At 35.3% G+C, this 21,112-nt stretch overlaps 1 protein-coding gene across 5 annotated transcripts; it reads right to left on the minus strand.

The window, feature by feature from the left end:
* Positions 1-528: 528 nt before the first annotated feature.
* MBIP (MAP3K12 binding inhibitory protein 1) lies at positions 529-21,109 on the minus strand. 5 transcript variants are annotated; one of them, XM_032344059.1, is made up of 9 exons: positions 20,957-21,109; positions 17,127-17,246; positions 15,123-15,347; positions 14,946-15,042; positions 12,390-12,455; positions 12,024-12,176; positions 7,894-7,991; positions 2,852-2,890; positions 529-1,130 (listed from the first exon to the last, which is right to left on the minus strand). In XM_032344059.1, exons 1-9 carry the CDS (start codon positions 21,083-21,085, stop codon positions 1,026-1,028), a joined length of 1,032 nt encoding a protein of 343 aa, XP_032199950.1. In that variant the 5' UTR covers positions 21,086-21,109; the 3' UTR covers positions 529-1,025. The 5 variants fall into 5 exon arrangements, with proteins under 5 accessions (XP_032199950.1, XP_032199949.1, XP_032199948.1 ...); XM_032344058.1 differs by having other exon boundaries at positions 529-1,133; XM_032344057.1 differs by having other exon boundaries at positions 20,933-21,109.
* Positions 21,110-21,112: the final 3 nt, after the last annotated feature.

Consider the following 21,112-nt stretch of genomic DNA (forward strand, 5'->3'; position numbering starts at 1 on the left):
TCCAATCAAGAAATGGGCAGAGGACATGAACAGACATTTCTGCAAAGAAGACATCCAGATGGCCAACAGACACATGAAAAAGTGCTCCATATCACTCGGCATCATGGATTTCTGATTCTTTTTAACAACTTCCTATTTACAGGCTATTTTAGGTAGATTTCTGATCTCTTGCAGCCAAACAATTCTTGACCTAAATATCTGCTCCTTGACTGTAGCTGCATCTTATTAAATGTTTAATTTGCAACTATGGAAATACATACACTGACATAACTAAAAACACTAAAAAAAGTAAGGCTCTTGAGAGAGGGACGTTTATGACAGCTAAAGATTTTCAAAGACAGACTTGGTTTTATACAGTAGTAACAGCTAACATTTACTGAGCACTTCCCTTGGGCCAGTTTCAAAAGCTGTGCATGCATGATCTCACCTGTTCATGACAACTCTTGGTTTTATTATTACTCCTGTTTTGTAGATATGGAAATTAAGGCAGAAGGAGATTAACTTGCTCAAGGACACACAGGAAGGGAATAAAGGTGGGATCTACTGTTTATTTACATTAAAACTGACATTTTAAAAAAGTGTATGCATTCATTTAATATTCAGTTGATAAATTTTTGTGAATGCCTCTTATGTACAAAGTTGGATTTAAACTAATTAACTGGTTAACGCTGATGTTACAAATATAAAGTCCTTTTAAATATTATTCAAAATAAATCTTGCTTTCTGTGGTACACACACACACACACACACACACACAGAGATGTGCTTTCACTTTAAGTTTCTCAATTTCCAGAATACCTCCTTTAAAACAGAAGGGAACACATACTGACAATGCTGCTTTTAATGCCTAACCATTTCAAAATCCACTGGAATATCTGAAGATAACGTGCTGCACGCTGGACTCACATGAAAAGAAACACTGCTTCCCGAGGGAAGCTACACTGATGACCACATAGCCATTGAATTAACTGCAGGGTAAGTTACACGTATATAAAAAGTCAAGTGACAAGAATGAGAAGAGTTTTTCAGGGAAGGTGGTGAGTAGCCAGGGATTCTGCTTCTCTTGATTTTCTGAGCAGAGCTTGTTTGAGGGCACTAATTTTTTCATCAAGTTCAGCCAGTGAATAGTTCTGCTGTAAACAACAAGAATACAGATTGCTAAATATGACTCTGAAGTATCTTAATGCAGATAAAGTGCTAAATGAACTATATCTAAGATATGGTAAATGTCTTTTTTTTCCTTCATGAGACTAATTTTTAAACTGAACTATATATGTTGACTATATCATAAACTTAAAGGAATAAAATAATTAAGGTTATTAAGTTATTGATTTTAATAACTTAATATTTCTTTCTCTTTTCTAATGACAAAGATCTGGACCTCTCTACTCTCTGAAAGGACTGTAAAAACTTTTTCTTTAACCAACTATTCTCATAATCAGCAATAAAAAAATTAAACTTTAGGATTAGCTTAACTGCTAGAAATTCTCTTTTGATGGGTCAACCGCAAATCAACTAACTCTCCTGGAAAAAATGGATGCTCTCAAAAATATACTCAAAATTCTACAATTAAAAAAATAAGTAGTATGCTACTCTTAAAAAATAAATCAAAGGTGGGGCACCTAGGTGGCTAAGTGGGTTAGGTCTCTGCCTTCGGCTTGGGTCATGATCTCAGGGTCCTGGGATCAAGCCCCACATCAGGCTCTCTGCTCAGCAGGGACCCGTCTTCCCCGCTCCCTCTGCCTGCCTCTCTGCCTACTTGTGATCTCTGTCAAATAAATAAATAAAATCTTTAAAAAAAATAATCAAAGGGGCATCTGGGTGGCTCAGTGGGTTAAGCATCTGCCTTCGGCTCTGATCAAGACCTCAGGGTCCGAGGATGGAGTCCTGCATCGGGCTCCTTGCTCAGCGGGGAGCCCGCTTGTCCCTCTCCCCAGGCCTGCTGCTCCCCCTGCTTGTATTCTCACTCTCTGTCAAATACGTAAGTAAAATCTTTCAAGGAAAAAATAAATAAATAAATAAAAATTTCAAAGTCTTCTCCAACTTTAATTTCACATTACTGCCGTTTATAGCTACCAGAACCTCACTATTTGAGATTCAACTAATTAATATAGTAGTACTATGGACAGTGGTGGGCTGAAGTCAACATAGCCCAAACACCCCTTTTTTATTTAGATGCTAATTGCTAGTGTCAGCAAAGCAGGGAGGGGGACAGGATGTCTGGCTGGCTCAGTAGATAGAGAATGCAGCTCTTGATCCTGGGGTCCTGAGTCTGACTGCCAAACGGGGTGTAGAGATTACTTAAAAGGGTGGGGGGGGGTTGTGCAGCAGGGTGCTGGGGCATCTGTCAATTAAATGTCAGACTCTTGGTTTTAGCTCATGTGATTTCAGGGTCATAAGATCAAACTTTACGGACACAGGGCTCTGGACTCTGCTCTCAGCAGTGGGGGTTGGGGGATGTCTGCTTGATATTCTCTCTCCCTCCTCTTCTGCCCCTCCTTCTTGTGCTCTCTTTCTATCTCAAATAAATAAATAAATCTTTTTTAAAAAGGGGAGGAGTAAATCATCTGAGCATTTACTGTTTTTCAGCATTTTGTAACTGATAACCTTTTGCTCCAAGTAACAGCTAGATAGACACTTTCATATCTGGCCCCTCTGAATCATTCCATGCCCCTCCAATAAAATTATTTCTTTAATTCAAGTTCATAAATTTATGCTGCCCCCCCTTTTTCCCCAGTCCTAAATGCCAGGTATGATCTAAAAGCAACCAGAGTAAGAACTTTTATTAATAAGGGAGGTATAAAACTAATCAAACTGCTTCAGAAGCCACAAAGAGAATTCAGTAACTTACCTGAGGTGGTTGAACTTTTCTTCTTTTTCCAGAAAAGCTCTAGATTAAGAGTGAAAAAAAGTAAGCAATCAATGCTTAGAAAATCTACACAATTTTCATTTACAGACTACTGAACAAAACACAGAGAACTCTGGCAGAAACAAAGCCTGTAAGTCTCAGCAAGCGCTAGCTGCCACTGACATCTGCCTTCTTGTATCTTGGAAGGTACCCTCCAAACAGTGATATTAAAAGTACATAGTATTAACACTGAAGCACTGTTTAAGTCACTTTGAGTAAAAATGTCTGTAACTTAAGCGGACAACATTCTCGCTGACATGCTGCTGAACCTTTTAAACCCTGACCAAGTGAATTTTTTTAGATTTTGTCCTTTGTCTCACAGAACCACAAAATTCAGAATAGCAAATTAGCATATTGGTATATTTGACAAAGAAACTGCCAATGTAGGCGGCAAAATGTTCTCATGAACATTTCTGACCACTGGGATTTAGAAGGGAAGGTAAAAATTCACGTTTCCTTTTGTGTCAAAAAGTGTTTCAAAGAATTTCAAGATATGCCTCTTATCAGTAGTTACAGTAAGTGGGAAATCATTAAGTGTTGGAATTATTAAATATGGGGGGAAAGGTGCTTATATAAACAGGTTCCTTCCTTTGCCAAACTGATCTGGCTACCTGTGATGGGGCCCACAGGCAGGTTAAGGGCTTAATGTTTAATTTTGGTCAGAAGGCTTCTCAGTCTTCTACCTTTCCAAGAGGTGCCTTTTTACACACCTGATTAAAATATACTTCCCCTTGTTTGTCTAAGAGTTTATAAGATATTGATAATTTCCATGTCACTGAGCAATCAGATTATTATCATATCACAAAACCAAACTGAGAAGTATCAGAATGAGGAGAATAAGGAAATCAATGATTCAGTCCCTTGAAAACAGTAAAACGTGGTCTCTGGGGCTTATTTTAGGTGTAGTGTCTTAAATAGTTCCTCCCTGTGAGTCCCATCCCACCACCCTGATTCAGATCTTCATTTCTCCCCAGTGTGGAAAATGGTATTTCCTAAACTATCTTCCTTGATTCTAATCTCTCTCCAACTCAGAGTTCATAATGCCACCATACAGGAACCTAAATTACAGGTTTCTTTTTCTCAGAAACTTAATTGTGCACTAGTGACACTGGCATTATAAACTGGTTAGTGTGCCCTTCAAGACCCTCCAAAATCTGTTTGCAATTTAATTTTCCACCCAGATCCAGCTCTCACCTCATGTTTCAGGCCCACCACGTACTTGGACACGTGGGCCTGTGCACATGCAGCTGACTCTCCCTGCCCTCATTATAGACTAGAGCTAAGAGTCTACCCAGTCAGTGCTTTGGAAGAAAGTTAACTGACCTTCAAAAGTCCAACAGTGAATTATCAGCCAAATGCTATTCATTTGTATATTTATTCAATGCCTACTATGGTCTATGTGTTCAAAGACGAACACATAGTTGCCCTTCAGAGGTTCAAAATATAGTGTGAAAAACAGATGTGTAAACATTATTATAAGTGATAAATGCTACAAAATGAACAAAGTGCTATAAAAATGTACTTGTGAACATGTTATATTTACTGTTTCAAGGGTCATAATTTAAAATCAGTAAGTAATTCTTTGGAAATAACTCATAAGGATTGTATGTTTTAAATGGTTTATTAAGTCAGGCCCTTAAAAATGTTTAAACATTACCACATTCAAGTCTTTCCATGTTAAATGTGAAGAGTAAAGTTCCTTAGAATGATTACATTAAAAGGTGCAACAAAACACTAATCTTTGTTATAATTCCTGTTTTATATACATTTTTTTGGTTTTATGTCTGTTTCATAACTGAAAAGAAATTCATATAGTCAGTCTGCTTTTGTTCTATGAACCAAATACAATTTATTTTTCCTGTTAGCTTTTCCCTTTTCATATGCTGTGCTTTAATGTTACCCATAATAACGAATCTCTATTCAACTATGAGTCTTCCCTGTGTTTAGAGTTCACCTAAGATTTCATTTAAAATCTTTTTAGAGTTCAGAATTCAGTTTCTACAAAAATTCAATCCTTTAAGAAATTCAATGGGCTCAAATTTTCCTTACTAACTTTAGAAGCTAGAAGACTGTACAGCCTATATAGTCTTTTCTGCACACCTTTAAAAGATATGTAAAAATATGTAATTGCCACACGTGTATTCCCAGCATGAGGATAGTAAGAGTGATAAATTACATGTTACGTCCTCTGCAGGGTATGTGTATAACTCCTCTCATGCGCACGGACATTCCTAGCGCTGGATCTACTGCAAGCAAGGAGTGCAGCTTCTAAAGATAGCACATTTGTTCTATTATGGATGGGTGACTATGAGATCTTCCTTCCCTTTGGGCCTGTGCCATATTTATTCAGAGGCCTTGAGGACAGAGTTAATCTGAATGTTTAAAGCTTTTCAGTGTTTTGTGCTTACTTGCAGCTCACTATTGACTTGACATGTCATTTCCAATACTAATCCAAAAGTGATCCTTCTAATAAAATATATATTGTTTAATAGAATTAACTATTTTTTTTAAAGTGCCAGTTTTATTACAGGTATGGTAACCCAACACATCCAGGACAATTCTGGTTTTTTTTGTAATGCCTTTTTGTAATGCTAATTTGTAATGCTGCCAGCTGCTGAAGTTACGCTGTCACTGAGTTGCAGACTTCAGGCCTCTGATAGTCTTAGTGCTCTTACCTATTCTGTGTTTTAACCATCACCTCTACAGACTCTCCCAATTATACAAGTCCTACTCTTGAAAAGCTTACCTGATATTTCTATCTGCATATCCTGATAGGACTTTAAATTCACATTTCCTCCCCAAATATCTCCTCCTTCAGATTTTATTTCTGTCAATGATGGTATATAATTTTTCCAATCAGAAAGTGGATTCACCCTTGCTCTGTCTCTTTCCACAGCCAATCAATTATCAGTATTTGTCAACTTTATTTCCTACTATCTCCTGCATTAATCTTTTCTATTCTCACTCTCTTGTCCTTAGTTCGGGATCTCACTTCACATCTAAGCTAGTATAATACTGTCTCCTTAATCTTAGTCTCTTCCTTCTCATCTACCTTCCAGAACAGTATTAGATAAATCTTCCAAATAATGTGCTCAAGTTACCTTCCTGCTCAAATGCTTTCAACAGCATTTAAACTTTAAATATTTTAAACTTCTGGGTATAGCAGTTAAGGTCCTCTATAAGCTGACTATTTTACCTCCAACCAAATACTCTAAACATTTTATGCTGTGTATAAGAGATCCCCCCAAAACAAGATAATGATTTGAAGGGCTGTTTTTTCGCTAACCAAGTTCAGTAACAGGTAGATGTTAAGCTTTGTAAGTCAAAATCAAAGACATTAATGAAGAAGCAAGATCTCTCTGGGGGCATATAATACTGTGATACTTTCTTATAAGATCAATTCTACGTTAACAAGGACTACATTAACAAAGTATGAAATTGAACTAGAAAAGTAACCTGCCTAGGGATTATTTAAGGCAGCTTGAATGGGAACAATGTTTAGTAGACTGTTACAAGAAAAAGCATACTTCACCAAGTTTTATAGGAAGATACATTCCAAGAATAATCCTAAAATTGGAAAGATCTTTGTAATTATTTAGTACAACCAAGAAATCTAAATTAGACAACTGAGAGCCAGAGGAACTGTATGATCTATCTACATTTATACAGCTACTTCATATGTGGTTTCTGAAACTAAATAAATATTAATGGTTACTGAGGTTTTACCATGTGCTAGACAGTGTGCTAAGTGCTTGACTGGTATTATCTCATTTAATCCTTGCTTCAGCCCTTAGAACTCTAGTAAACCTCATTTGAGGGGAATAAATCACTGAAACTCTTTCTCTAAATTTTTCATCTTTGGGTTTCACTACTCACATTTGCTATATTACCTGCCTTCTTCATCTGGAAATACTTCTTTTCTGTACCTTACTCTAATACCCAGTTTGCCACTTTGGAAAAACTGCTGGTACACCTAAAATAATTTTAATTTTATTTTTACCAGTGACTTATAATGATTCATGCTAATGAGTTACTTTACATAGTTTCTCAGATAGGAGTTTTAGTAAAATTTTCACTAAAAACTTAGTAAATTAAAACATTTTGTTCCCTTTTACATGATTTAGTTTTTTAACATGGTGCTGCTTAAAAAAAGAAAACCAAAAATAAAGAAATAAAATTTAAACATAACAAAAAAAAAAAAAAAGAAGAAGAAAGAAAGAAAACTAATCCTCAGAAAAGGCAGGTGTTATGTATAATCACCCCAAAAGATTGAGGAAAATAACACAATCAGCTCAGGATCGCTTGTCTAAAACCTGCTGATGCGACAAAGAGAGACTTATCAGCACAACATTGTTTCTTAATGTCCCTGGAAAAGAGAATAAGAATGAATGAATAAATAAGTGCTAGAATGAGGAATTAGACAAATATTGACTAGTCTTTCAAAAAGTTTGGTGGTTAAGGTAAAGAAAAAGATAGGGTGGCAGATTCAGGTGTTTGTCTAGTATGGAGAAGCAAACATGTGTGAGCTGAGGGAAGGAGTCTGTGGACAGGGAGGGATTAAAGAGACAGAAGGGTAACTGACAGAGCAGGGTCCCAAAGGAAGCCTTTGTTCTACAAGACAGCATGTTCATAGTGACAGGACTGACAACTACCTAGGTTGATTTATTATGCTATGGAAATGGCTCCAGTTTGAGAATCTGGGTAACATATAATAAATATGTTTATTTATATTAAATATGTTATACTAAAAAAAATACAATTAAAAAAAAAGGTGAGTCTACAAATAATACAATGTTTAGAATCACATTTTTAAAAACTATTTTTTAAAAAACTAGGTAACTCCCCACATAGGACTATGTTCATTGTTGAATTATTAAAATGGCGTTTCACCTGTAAGCAGATAAATGAACATGATGAAGCATCGCAAAATAAACTCTCTCTATATAAATAGATACAGATTTTTTTTAAAGGACACTTATACTTACTACAGATTGGAAATATTCAGGAGAGATTCCTTCCAGTTCCAGGATTTTATCCTCAAGTTTTTTAATTCTCTGATAAATGTCTCTTGGCACTGGACCACCTAAATAGATTTAAAAAAATTCTGAAATACTATTGAATAATTCTTCTTACAAATTCTGTTCTTAAAATTCCATGCAGGAGCACTGGATGGCTCAGTCAGTTAAGCAGCCAACTCCTGATTTTGGCTCAGGTCATTATCTCAGGGTCCTGGAATCGAGCCCTGTGTCGGGCTCCCGGCTCAGTGGGGAATCTGCTTCAGGATTCTCTCCCCCTCTGCTCCTCCCACTGCTCTCTCTCTCTCTCCAAAACAAAAAAACAAAAAACAAAACAAACAAACGTGCAAAGAAGATACTTATGCAGAGGAATGGGAAATATTTAAGCTTGAGAAGATAATGAACAAGAGTAAAATAAAACGAAATCCTTAGTTCACATTTTCAATATTATACACCGTGGGGTATAGTATTCTTTTGCACCTCTCCTCCAGCCCCATTTATGCTTCCTATTTTGCTAGTTTTACTTGTAAATTCATTACAAGCTACTGAAGAGTTCCTGTATAGAACAGTGTGTACTTCTGATAGATTTGGACAGTTAAGACTTGAGAGGAAAATGCATAGGAACACCTAATTCAGTCCAATTCAGTGACTGCTGTATGTATTTATCACTTTCTTTAATTTCTGTTTCTCCTTACATGCCCCATTTCCTCCTTTAACCTAAAATAATATTAAAGAGGAGCTTTATCCTAATTCTTACCTAACAACCTTTCTGTGGAGGGGAAAGATGAATTAAGGTTACTCAAATTTCAGTTTATGGTTATATTCCAAATCCTCTTATTTCTCACACCACAACATGACCATTCTGTCTAGACTTCCACCATCTCTTTATGGATACCACCATCTCCAAATTGGTCTCCAAGTTTCTACCTTGCTCTCATAGCCTATTCTCAATACAGCAGTGACCCTTTTTAAAACGTAGAAGTCAGAGAGTGTCATTTCTCTGCTCAAAACCTTCTAGTACTTTTGCATATCATTCAGATTAAAAACCAGAGCCTTTACAGTAGTATCCAAGGTCCTCCACAATTTGGACATTCTCTCCACACCCTTATCATTCTAGTCACTTGATTCCTTTTTTCTGTTATTCAAGTAGGCCAAGTACTCTCACACCTGTGATTCCTCTACCTCCATATTCACAAGGCTTGCTCTCACCAACTTCAGGTCTGGGCTCAAAAGTTACCTTACCAGCAAGAACTTCTCTGACCACCCTTTAAAAAGTACTAATGATACCACCTATCCCACCCCACTGTAATCCCTATCCTTTCTCTTATTTTTTTTCAAACCATTACTATTACCTGACAGCCCTATATTTTTTTAATTTATTGCCCATTTCTCCACTTTAATATAAGTTCCAGGAGGGCATAATTTTGTTTTGTTCATTAGGTATGGCTGTGCAGCTTGTGCACTGCACAAACCTAGGAACCATCAGTTCACAAACTACACAGGTGCTCAATATTTACTGACAATACATAATTAGATAACCATTATGCAATTAAAACATATGGGCAAATTTCATATCAAAAGTATCAACATGTTAAGTATAAAAACTCTAGAAATAGATTTCTTTTTTGAGAATGTTTATTTCAGGATCTGGGTCATTCTTACTCTTGAGTAAGGTAAAATGAGTAATGTATTTAATTGACTTTGCTCTTGCTGCCCCCTTTACCTAGAATGCTCTATGGCTCATCTCTGTATCTTTCAAGAGCCAGTTCAAGCTTCATTGAGTCAGTGGAGCATTGCCTAAAATGCCTTCACATGGAGGCTCCTTGTGCCCCACCATATATGCTTCCTTCATAGCACCATAACATTCTACTTCGATATTATTCTTTCTTCCAGATAACAAGGTTCTTGAAGCTAGGGACTTCAACTATATCATTTCAGTATCCCTTGTGTCTGAAACAGAATTTGGCGCACAGCAGGCATTCAAAAGATTTTTCATAATTAACTACTTGATACTATTAGACTTTTAAAAATACATATATAGAGAATGAGAGAGCCCGTGCAAGCGGCAAGGGGGGTAGGGTGGTGGGGAGTGGCAGAAAGAAAGAGAGGTGGCTGGGGAGTTGGGGCGCAGAATCCCAAGCAGGCTCCACGCCCAGTGTGCAAAACCCAGTGGTGCTCAATCTCATGACCCTGAGATCATGACCTGAGCCAAAACTTGAGTCGGACGCTTAACTGACTGAGTCACCGTGCCCTGATACTATTAGACTTAATAAGCTAGTCCATTCTTTTACACAGTTCTTTTGTTAAAAATGCGTTTTGTTATTGGAGAGAGGATTAATTTTTAATGCTAACCTCTTATTACCCTTGAAGTTTTACTCAGTCTTATCTTCTTCTACTTCCACTCGGGAAATACTCCAGCGAGACTGGACTCAGAAATTCCTTAACTTATGTGCCTCAGTGCTTTTTGCAGATGTTGTTGCCTCTTTTTGGAATAATTTGGTCCTGCCTGCTGACAAATTCCCAACTAATCCTTTAAGAGTGCAAATGTCACTTTACCAGGGGTACCATCTCTTGACTTCCCCTGAGAGAGCTAAACACTAACTTTTTGTACCCACTGTACTTTGCGTATCATGTGAAAAGGTGAGAAGAACAATTGTTCATTTAAAAACTCATGAGTACCTGTTTTGTACCAGAAACTGCACAAGCACAAAGTTAATGAACATGACTGTCTGCTCTCGCAGACCGTACTCTCTAGCAAAGGAAACAGGTATTAAACGCACGCAACTGTGATAACTGCTATAAAGGATGACAGGGAGTACCAAGTGCTATTGAGACTACATGAAAGGGGAGTCCGTATCATCTGGGATCAAGAGGGGAAAGTGTGGGCAGGAGAGAAAGCCTGGGTCAGGGCCCTAGGACAGCCAAATGAGTGGAAGTGAGGAAGCCCAGAGATGGGGCTGGAACTATAGATGTAGATCATGCTACTTAAAATTATAATCCCCTCATCCCAAGATCCCTTCTCTTCACTTTATCAAGCTGCTTTATCTGTAGCTCTTCTTGTGTAGCATACAATCTATATACTAGAATTTTTGTTCACATGTATTCCTGGTGCCTGGAATAGCACCTGGCTTATTTTTGTGGAATGAATGAATAAATACTAAGTTTGGTATGCATATAAGGGTAACAGGAAACTATGAAAGAATTTTTAGCTGGGGAGTGGCAAGATCAGCAAATCAGAACTTCAGGAAAAGCAATCTGGCTACTGGTATAGAATTTGTCTTGAGGAAGAAGTCTAGTGGCAGAGCAACCAACCGATATCCTTTTATCAGTCCAAGGTAGAGAACACAGTGACTTTAACTAGAGTAGTAGCTGTGGAAGTAGAGTTGGGTAGATCTGAGCGATATTTAGAAGATAGAATCAACAGGATCTGGTGACTAAATGGGGAGGGAGACTCAGGCTTTGAAGCCAGTTAAGACTGAGGTTTGATTCCTACTTGTCATTACTACCTTGGACATGGTGCTTGAGGTCTCTGAACTCATTTTTATTATCTGACAATAACGGCACCAACAACGCACAAGGGTACTGTTAAATATTAAGTGAGTTGACATGGATAATACTCTGAGAGTAACTGGCACTTAGTATTATTCAATAAATGTTAGTTCACTTCCCCTAAGGCATTTACTGATCTATATGCTTATCCTGACTGAAAGATCCTTGAGGACTAGGATCACACTTAGTAATACTAGCACAGTGAGTGATAAGAATAAGACACAGTCATTAAGTTAAGAAATTGGTGGCAGGAAAAAGATTATGTTAATTTTCAGCTGTGACTTAATAAACTGAGAATGTCAGGATCTACTTGGAATCTATTCCCATTCTACTAACAGTCTCAAGTTGGTTAGAAGTGTAAGAGTAGGAAGAACATAAACACATGAACTGTAGATTCCTTGAGAGTAAGGGCTATGCTTATTCATTTTTGTACCAACCAGAACAATGTTTTGTACATGGCAGATGCTCACTGGAAACTCTGTAACTAAATAAACTGAGTTTAACTATTTGCAAAGGTACATTTATGGGGCACCACCCAGCACTCTGCTTACCTGTCTGCAATCGCAAGTGAGCCTCAATATTTTGTAGTCTTTCTTCGACAGCCTGATTGCCACAATCTCGGAGCAAGCTGTTAGGTTTATGACCTGACCCCTGAATTCCTTCAGGTCTGGTCTGTGGTCCATATGTATTCACAACTCTAGAAACTATATTAAGAAACTTTTGAAATATAATTTAATAGGCTTAAAAGTCAGAAATTCTAACAGTATTTCATATCCATCTGACCATCAACTCAAGTAAGAAGGCAAGACTTTGCTTTAAAATATATAAAATTTAGATAGGAAGTGATATCTATTTCATTTTCCTTATAATTTAGAACAAGCTGCTGTCAATGATGAAGATATATAGTGGGTTCTTACCTTTTACATGACTTTTAAATCCCGGGTAAGGAGTAAAAACAGCATCAGTTCTTGCACAACTGTTTTCTAAGGAGAATTTAGATGAGTATAAGTATATTCTTAACTTCAAATGTATGAGATTTTGATAAACTTCTAATAATTCATATTAACATACTACTAGTAAGAGAATTATCATTTTAAATAATAGTAATTAAATCACCATCTCATACAGGATAAAATACAGTAAACTTCCCCCTCTAAAATTTATAATCTTTAATCTTACCTAATCTTCAGATTTGCATACAGAAAAGTCCTTCGCACTCAATGGCACAATTTAATTTTTAATAAATACCAATATTCCCCCAAACCATCTGGGTCTTTAGAGAAAATATTTTATTTTATAGAGAGCACTTAATTCTCTATATGCCAAAGAGACATTATTCCATTTATTTCATCACAGAAATAAATTGAACTCATTACTTTTACTGAAAAACCTTAAAAAAATTCAGCATTTTAATATTATTTACTGATCAAATTAAGGATCATCTAATAAAGATTAATTATACATTTAACACATTTTTATTTCAGAACTCCACACAAAAAAATCTTAAAACCTCAAGAATAACACATACTTTTCCACTTTACTTGGGTTTCCAATGCTAATTTTTAAAAATCTCTACCAAAAGTTAGCTATCTCTTTCCAGACCACTCTTTTCAAAAAATGCAATTTTAGGAAAGATAAGTTGTAAAAATTTGTTCCAATTTTTTTTAAGTTGAAAAGTGTATTTTTTTTTCAAATTAGGTATCAACAGATAAATTACAAACCCAGGGGGAAAACTGGAAAAATGTTAACATAATATAAAAATGTTTCATAATATTTAAAATGACATTAAGTAAAATCATGCACTGCAGTAAATTTCCTGAAAAATTCCCTTGATTTTTAATAAAAAATAGATGGCAAAAGAGATACTGAAAGAAAATTTTTTCCCTATGGAATTTTAAAAAAATCTATTGTTTATACTTAGGTCAGATTGACAGGTATCAAAAGAATACACTAACACATGACAATACATTCATGTGGTTTTTTTTTCAGTCTGAGTTTCCTAAATAGGTCTGCTGACAAATAAAGTGTGTGAACATAATTCTAAATTCATCTTTTATATATAGGTACTAAAGAGAATCATTTTCTTCTTCTTTCCTTTTTCTTTTGAGACACCTCAATATACGTTTAAAGGGCCATCACTTCTCCATTCTTTCTCCCATTTCATGGGGCTAAGGGTTAAAAAAAGAAGCTATCATCCATTCCAGAGTTATATTCCAAGTATATAGATTAACTGACCCATCAGTGAGAAATTCAGCATGGTGTGAAGATAGTGAATGTGTGAGTGCTAGTCACTCTCCACAGCAATTCTTGCTAGCACTGTTTTGAGCCAGCAAGGGATTGAATGGGCCAAGGAATCCTGCTGAGCATTTCAATTCTTGTCAATTTCTATCCCCTGGTGGTTTATAATAATAGAGTTAGCAGGGAGAGCAGAGGAATAACATTAGTGACACATGTGCTTGCTCCCTCAACAAACCCTTTCTCATGGGTTGCCTGCAGTTGGATGGACTGTAGTACCTGAGATTGTGCCACTACTGTACCTATTCTGAAAAGCTAACAGGAAAATAATACTAAGTCTACGCATGTATAATGTTAATAGCAGAAAAGGCTGAATTTAGGACCCACTTGAGCCTGTATTATTTCATTATTAAGAGAATCAGTGTACCAATGTAAGAGTCAATTCTAGGTTCATTTGACAATTCTGTATTCATAATAATTAGCTAAGAGATGTCAGAGGCAACAAGAAAAATGTTCATTCCAATTAGGAACTCTTTTCCGTAATTTTTTCTAAGAACTACTTGTTCTGATTATTACTATGATGCCTGAGAAAGATCTATGCCAGTGCTTTGCAGTATTTTGTATTCTACAGCATACCTACAGATCTGTAACTACACTATAGCATCAAGTAGAGAGGAAAAGGAGAATCTTATGAAAAATAGCAAATGTATACACTATGAGAGAAAGGAAAAAAGCATAAGACACCATAGTCTTGATGACAGATTGCTTTTATCATGACAAAACATTTCAGAAAGCTCAGGAGTAGTGAGAAAACTGCTCCCTCTTGAGGAGTATTAACTTTACTAAGTTTACTTATATATTAACATAATTTCAAAAATACATTTACAGCTCAAAATTTATATAGCTTAGTTCCTTCTTATTAGTGAGACTGAAAAATGCTGCCACCCATACTTCATCTCCATTTCCCAAAGGAACTTTAAAAAAGAATCTTCACCTGTGGTAAACATTAGCCCTTTTATGTCCACATTTATTTGATTTTGGCATAACCAAAACGAAACTCATTTTTGCAATGTAGTCTTATTAAACAGAAAGAATTTCCACTGCCTTAGTTTCTAAATAAACCTGTGAAATAAACTGTAACTTAATGTTATTCATTTTTAAAAACAAATGAAAAATCAGAGCAACTCTAAAAACTGTGCTTAAAAGCCTATGAAAATTAACTTCTTCCAGGTAGTTACCTTGATTACAATCAATAACATTGCAAAATTCCCTGACGTTGTTTTCATTGATTTCGGCTTGCTTTCTTTCAATAAATGCAGATATTCGTCTGTCAATCTATAAACAATAAGTATGCATGTTTTAACAGTTGAGCATAAGATTTAAAATAATACCCCCCCCAAATAAAACCTTCTTACTTCTGCTTTTCCAGCCTTTATTTGAACTACTTCTGGATCATAATGGATCTGTGTCTTTTTCACATCTCCTAAATCACAATCTTTGTGCTTTTCTTCCTCTTGTAGGTCACTAATGGGAAATTTGGCATTTACTTCATTCTTGTTCCCCGTTTCTGTTTTTTCTATCTCTCCAACAACAGTTGTATTCTCCTCTTTAATCAGAGGCTGCAGCTTTGCTAAAAAAGGCTGAGAAGAACAGAATTCCATCTGCAGAGGTTCAAACTAATCAAAATCAATTATACATTTAATATTTATATAAATTTCTGTTAAGTAAATGCAATATTTAATATCAATTACATATAAAAAGTTAGCATGTCAGTATACATAGATCTGATCACATGTAAGTGTTTGCTGTTCTCTGCTATTGTGACCATTATCATTTGGTATAAATCTGTTAAAAAAAGATAGAAAGAAAGAAAGAAAACCTGAGGAAATTTAAAATTTTCTTTGAGGGAATCATTCTGTCACTCATCTTTTATTTTGTGCCAAATCAAAGCCTCAGCCTCTGGCACCAATGCCACTTAATTAACATGTCATTCAAATGCCTCCTCAGAACACTAAGGCTTAGTATTTTTCCTCCTTAACATGAGAGCCAGTGCTCTCACTCAGCAAAGCCCTGCATTATCACTGTATCACTGGAGATTCTCCACTTGAAACTGCAGTTGGCCAAAGTGAAGGAGAGAGCATAGACATGAAATATATAGGTGTTATGCTGAGTGAATACTCAGGCTTTTCCTGACATGGCAAGATATCTTCTTGGGTCATGAAATTAAATTTTTGAAAAAGAAAATGACAAGGGAAAAAAAAAAAACTATCAAGATCCACAGCTGGGAAGAGATATATGCCTATCACTATAGTAGAGTGGGTTAAAAAAACAACAAAAAACAACCCAATTGTATAATGTAAATTATACTACTCAAAACCACCCCCCTCTTAATCAGGCCTCAATTGAGTTCTATCGCTCATTATTTCTGTCCATTAATATCAGGGTTAACTATTTCAATATGAAACAGAGTTAAAATTTCCCATAAAGTCACTAAACAGAGGGCTTAAAATTAATGTTTATTCCATTAATCAAAACACATCCATAGTTGTCAATGTTCCAGTTATTTTTTTTTATACCTATAATTTTGCTTCTGTTGTTTACCAAGTACTCTTCTGGAACCTTAGAACATCTTAATAGCAGTAAAATGACCAATCCAAGAGTTCTTCCACTTACCTTTTGACACTTCATATTTTACACTTTGGTTAGAGATAAACTGCAAACTTAACAACAATTATAATTGCAGAGATGTTCAACTGCAAACCAGCAAGGTCATAATACTGTTCAGTTATTGAACAGAAATATTAAAAAATATAACAGTACTATTATAAATAACTCAATGTTCATTTCTAATATAGAGGATGAATTATTTCAAACTGTTAAGAAAAAGAAAAGATAAAATAGTGACTGGCTACTTACTAAAATGAGACATTAATGTCACAGAAATTACTTTCTTTTTAAAAACTATGCTGAAACTGTTTAATTGCAATAGACACTCCAGGATGTGTCATGCTGGGATAATGCCACTTCTTGAACCACTGAAAGCACTCCATGAGCCTCCAAACTCACCCAAGGCATGGAATCATTATCATAGCATGACACACACCTGCCGTGTCTTATTGCTTAATTATAACCCACCATAGATGCAACTGTATTGAATTTTCAGTGCAAGTCTAGAATTGAATAGAACTGCATTCATTCAGTCTTCACAGCCACATCGGCCTATTGGACTATATTCCTGAGGCTGTCCAGACCACTATATAAATTAACAGATTTGGATCTAATCTGGCTGAAGTAACCATTTATTGATAACACTGTTAATACAGTGGTAAGACAGAACTGACAAATACTCTAGTTTATAATTTAACTACAATTAATTTCTATTCTCAATACTGATTTAATGTTTTTAACAAGAAATTTACCTGTAAATATAAAACATGTTGCTCAAGTGCACTAAAGAGCAAAGCGGGCTGGAATGCCGAGAGGCTCTGGAGCTTGTTCCAATCGATTGTAATTTTCACCACATCATCTCTGAGGTTAAGCTTCAAAGGGGCAAACCAGCAACATCACAAAAATTACATGATTAAGCTGTGTATATGGGATGTCACAAAAATAATACTTTAGAGTAACATGCCTATTTAGCTCAAAGTTACCAGATTTTTAATGATACATTAAAATGCTCTCATTACCATTTTAAAAGGCCAAGAAAGGTGTAATCTTCATTAAAAAACCAATGACCTCTCATTCTAATTCTGTTCTTGGGTCTGTGTAATGGGACCATCTTGCAGGTGAAACCATCCACAAACGATGGAAAGATGAGGCTTTTTTGATACTTCATTTTCTAAAACCTTTGGATGAGAGCCAAGATAGGCTTGCCCTATTCAGTACTTCTAGCTCAGACCATTAAACAGAAGGGGAGGCACATTTATGGAACTTCTGATATAAACATTCCTTTTTGTTAAATATGTACACAAAGACATAACTGACATATATCACTACTCTGATATTTTCTGAATCACATTTTTATTTTCAACTTTAAACAATTTTAAAGTAATTTAAAAATCAACATTATTCATACATATTATAAAGTCTAGGGATAAATGGCAACATGTTTATCTACTTCAAATAAAAATCTACAATCTAGCTGTGGAAATCTTAAAGTGAAAAACAAATACTCTTCCACAATAGTGAAATAAATGGTCAGAGACTGAATAGAATGGCCAGATCTTTCACTAAAAGTATTTTCTAATACTGTGTGAGGGCTTGTCATATAAAACTTCTTATAAGTTGGCTATGTGTGACCTATTAGAATAAAATTATATATAGAAAACTACCAAGAACCTACATATAAAATTAATATCAAAATCATTGGATATTTTAGAGGAAAAGCCTCCATCTCCAGGCTTTCAAGCAAATAAAAGTGAACCTCCAGAAAAAAAAAAAACAGGTGAACTCCAAAAACTTTTCTAGGGATATGCATTTATAGCATACTATAAAGATACACTGCATGGTAGGATTAAGTTTATTGTTTTTTCAGAAATCTTTTATTAAAAGTCATGTTTTCTAAAACAAAATAAAGGCAAATTGTACATTAGTTCAAATATAGATGTTATGAGTTGTGATTATAAAACAAAAAGATGAATCACTGTACAAAGAACGGGAGATCCAAAGTTACCAAAAAGGTACTGTACTGAATAAATACTATATGACAAAAATTTACCACCCTTTGCATAAGACAAGACAAGAAACATTTAAAGTACATATCAGGTAAGTATAAAGAAATAGGAAGTTTCGGATAGGCTGTACTGGCAAAGATTAGTTTATAATCACTACGGTTTTACATTAGATTACTGCATTAATCTTAATTTCTATTAATGCTCTTAAAAATTTCATTAGACAACAACTTACATATGGAAGTAAACTATTACTGCACTTCTACAGTCCTCTAAGACTATTAAAATCAGTTGATAACAAATTTATGAATAGAGTTTAGGGATAACACAGACAAATCCTTAACCAAAATAAAGCATCAAATTTTCTAGAGAAAATAATAACTTACAGAAAATAAATCGTAATGTTGGGATCATACTTTCCTTTCAATTTAACATAATTATGTAAGCCTTTTAAACACAAAGATATTTGGTTTTTTAAGAAAACCACATAATAATGATACAGATTAACTTTAAAATTGTCCCAATATATCCAACTATTTATTCAACAAATTCCCTATTAGTAATGAGTTCTCTGCACTTCTACCTTTTGTACTTGTAATTGTAAATCATTCACTCAAAAATGTATTAGTCTCACATTAATATGGACTACTTAAGTATGCATTTTCAGTAAAAATTTAAAATTAGTATAAAACTCCAAGCTAACAATAAAAAATGCTTCCAACTTGATAAAATGAGCCATGCAGAGGCAAGCAATAATGTTAAAATCCATAAATTTGAAATATGGAATACTTTTAAACATTCAGTTTTAGGCTTCCTATTGAGGAGAGCCAACAATATAATGATAGTATGCAGAATGAAATTTAGGCATATTGAAACTTTTTTTTTTTTTTAAACATCCTGTAAACTTGTTGCAAAAGTAAATAGTGATTTCCTCCAGGGGCAATTTTATTAGTATTGTGGCTTTCATTCTTATTTTTAAACAATACATCTCAAAATATAGAGAATATAAAAATGGTTAGTATTTAATTAATGAGAATGATTTAATTTCTTGACATTTGTACAGATTGTTCCTTTACTGTGTCACGTAAACTTTCCAAATATTTACTCTAAACATTTTTGGCAGGTGACATAAGTGAACTTAAATCATGAAATATATATATATAAAGATTTGTAAATGAGATCTAAAAATTCAGTATTTAATTTTCAAAAGAAATGTTTAAATTGTTTCTTAATGTTACTTTAAAAAAATATCTCACCACTGAAAATAAAACTTCCGTAAAGTATAGGTGAGCATAAACTTTTTTCATCCTGATATTAAAACACAAATATACCTTAACATTCTAATGTCCAGCACATAAAACGTTCTTAAACTATGAAACTATTACAGGTCTTGGGTGATAAAACTAAAATATTAATGTCCCAGGTCTTTAAAAAATTTTAGTAAGTCCGTGGCAAACAACTGAGTTCAAAAGTTAGAACTTTTAGCAGATCTATTAATAATTGTTGTTACACCAAACAAAATTTTAACTTAGAGTAATGACAAACATATTAGGATTTTTAAAAATATTGAAGTAACCTTTTAAAAAATTTATTCTCCATCCACCCACGGCTTTAAATTTTTTTTTTTTTTTACAAATCAGACAAATGTTCTGCCTTCATAAAGGAAGTTAACATTGTGCCTCCTACGGGCACTAGTACCAACCCCGTAACAAACTTTTTGAACTGGAAAATATTCCAGGATACAAGAGAAAAGATTTCCTTTTTAAAAGCAAGCAAACTTATTTTCAAGTTGTTTCTCATTTATAGTATGCTTTCCTTTTTACTTCATGAAACAAAATAGTGACTTGATCGGAATAGAGTGTAAGGAGTACTTTTATTTAAATCCAATTTATTATGACATTTCTGCAGAAGCTATTTAATCAGCCAGTTAAATTAGTTAATACTTAAATGACGATTAAACAACAGTTCTGATGCAAACTGTATCAACCATGGATAACTCATCCAACTTTATGCAAGAAGTATCTACATTAATTCCTTTTATTTTCTTCCCTCTATGAAAGGATAAAAGATGCACAAAACATCCAGAAGGAAAAAAAGAAATAAACCAAGGGACTCCTAAAAGCAAGTCATCAAAAAAAAAAAAAAAAAAAAAAAAAAAAAAAAAGGCGGAGAGACCTTTTCCAAAACTCTCAGATCGTACGAACCTATCAATTTCTATAATGAATTCACTGAAGGTAAGGGGATCGCGAGCGCCGGGCACCTTCCAAAACCCACAAAGCTTTTTACACATTCCTTCTCTCAAAGCCTGTTCTTCTCGGAGCCAGGTTTTTCACTTACACTATACTCTCTCACTTTTGGGGAGAAGAGTTGCAAGGAAATCTGATCTGCAACCCATCCTGAACTAAGCCCGTATGGCGATCCTCACTCCGATTGCAGACGGCTGGGCTCGGGCTCCTCCTCCGGCCTCAGACACTGTCCCGGTCCCCGGCAGCCCTCCGCAGCCCCCCGCCTCCGCTAGAGGAAAAAAGGGGGGAGGGGCCGGATAATTTCCATACCGCTACTCCCAGATCACCACTCACTTGTCCCACCAGGCTATGCAGAGAGCGAAAGATTTCGCAGAGCACCTCTTGGGAGAGACTGGGGCTGCAGCTCCGCTCCAGACTCCTGTCACCACTGCTCGAGAGACTAAGCTCAACGGCAGCAGCCATGACACCTTCGCAAGCTACCCCCGCCAC

Source organism: Mustela erminea, chromosome 5 (assembly GCF_009829155.1).
Source record: "Mustela erminea isolate mMusErm1 chromosome 5, mMusErm1.Pri, whole genome shotgun sequence".
Taxonomy (NCBI): domain Eukaryota; kingdom Metazoa; phylum Chordata; class Mammalia; order Carnivora; family Mustelidae; genus Mustela; species Mustela erminea.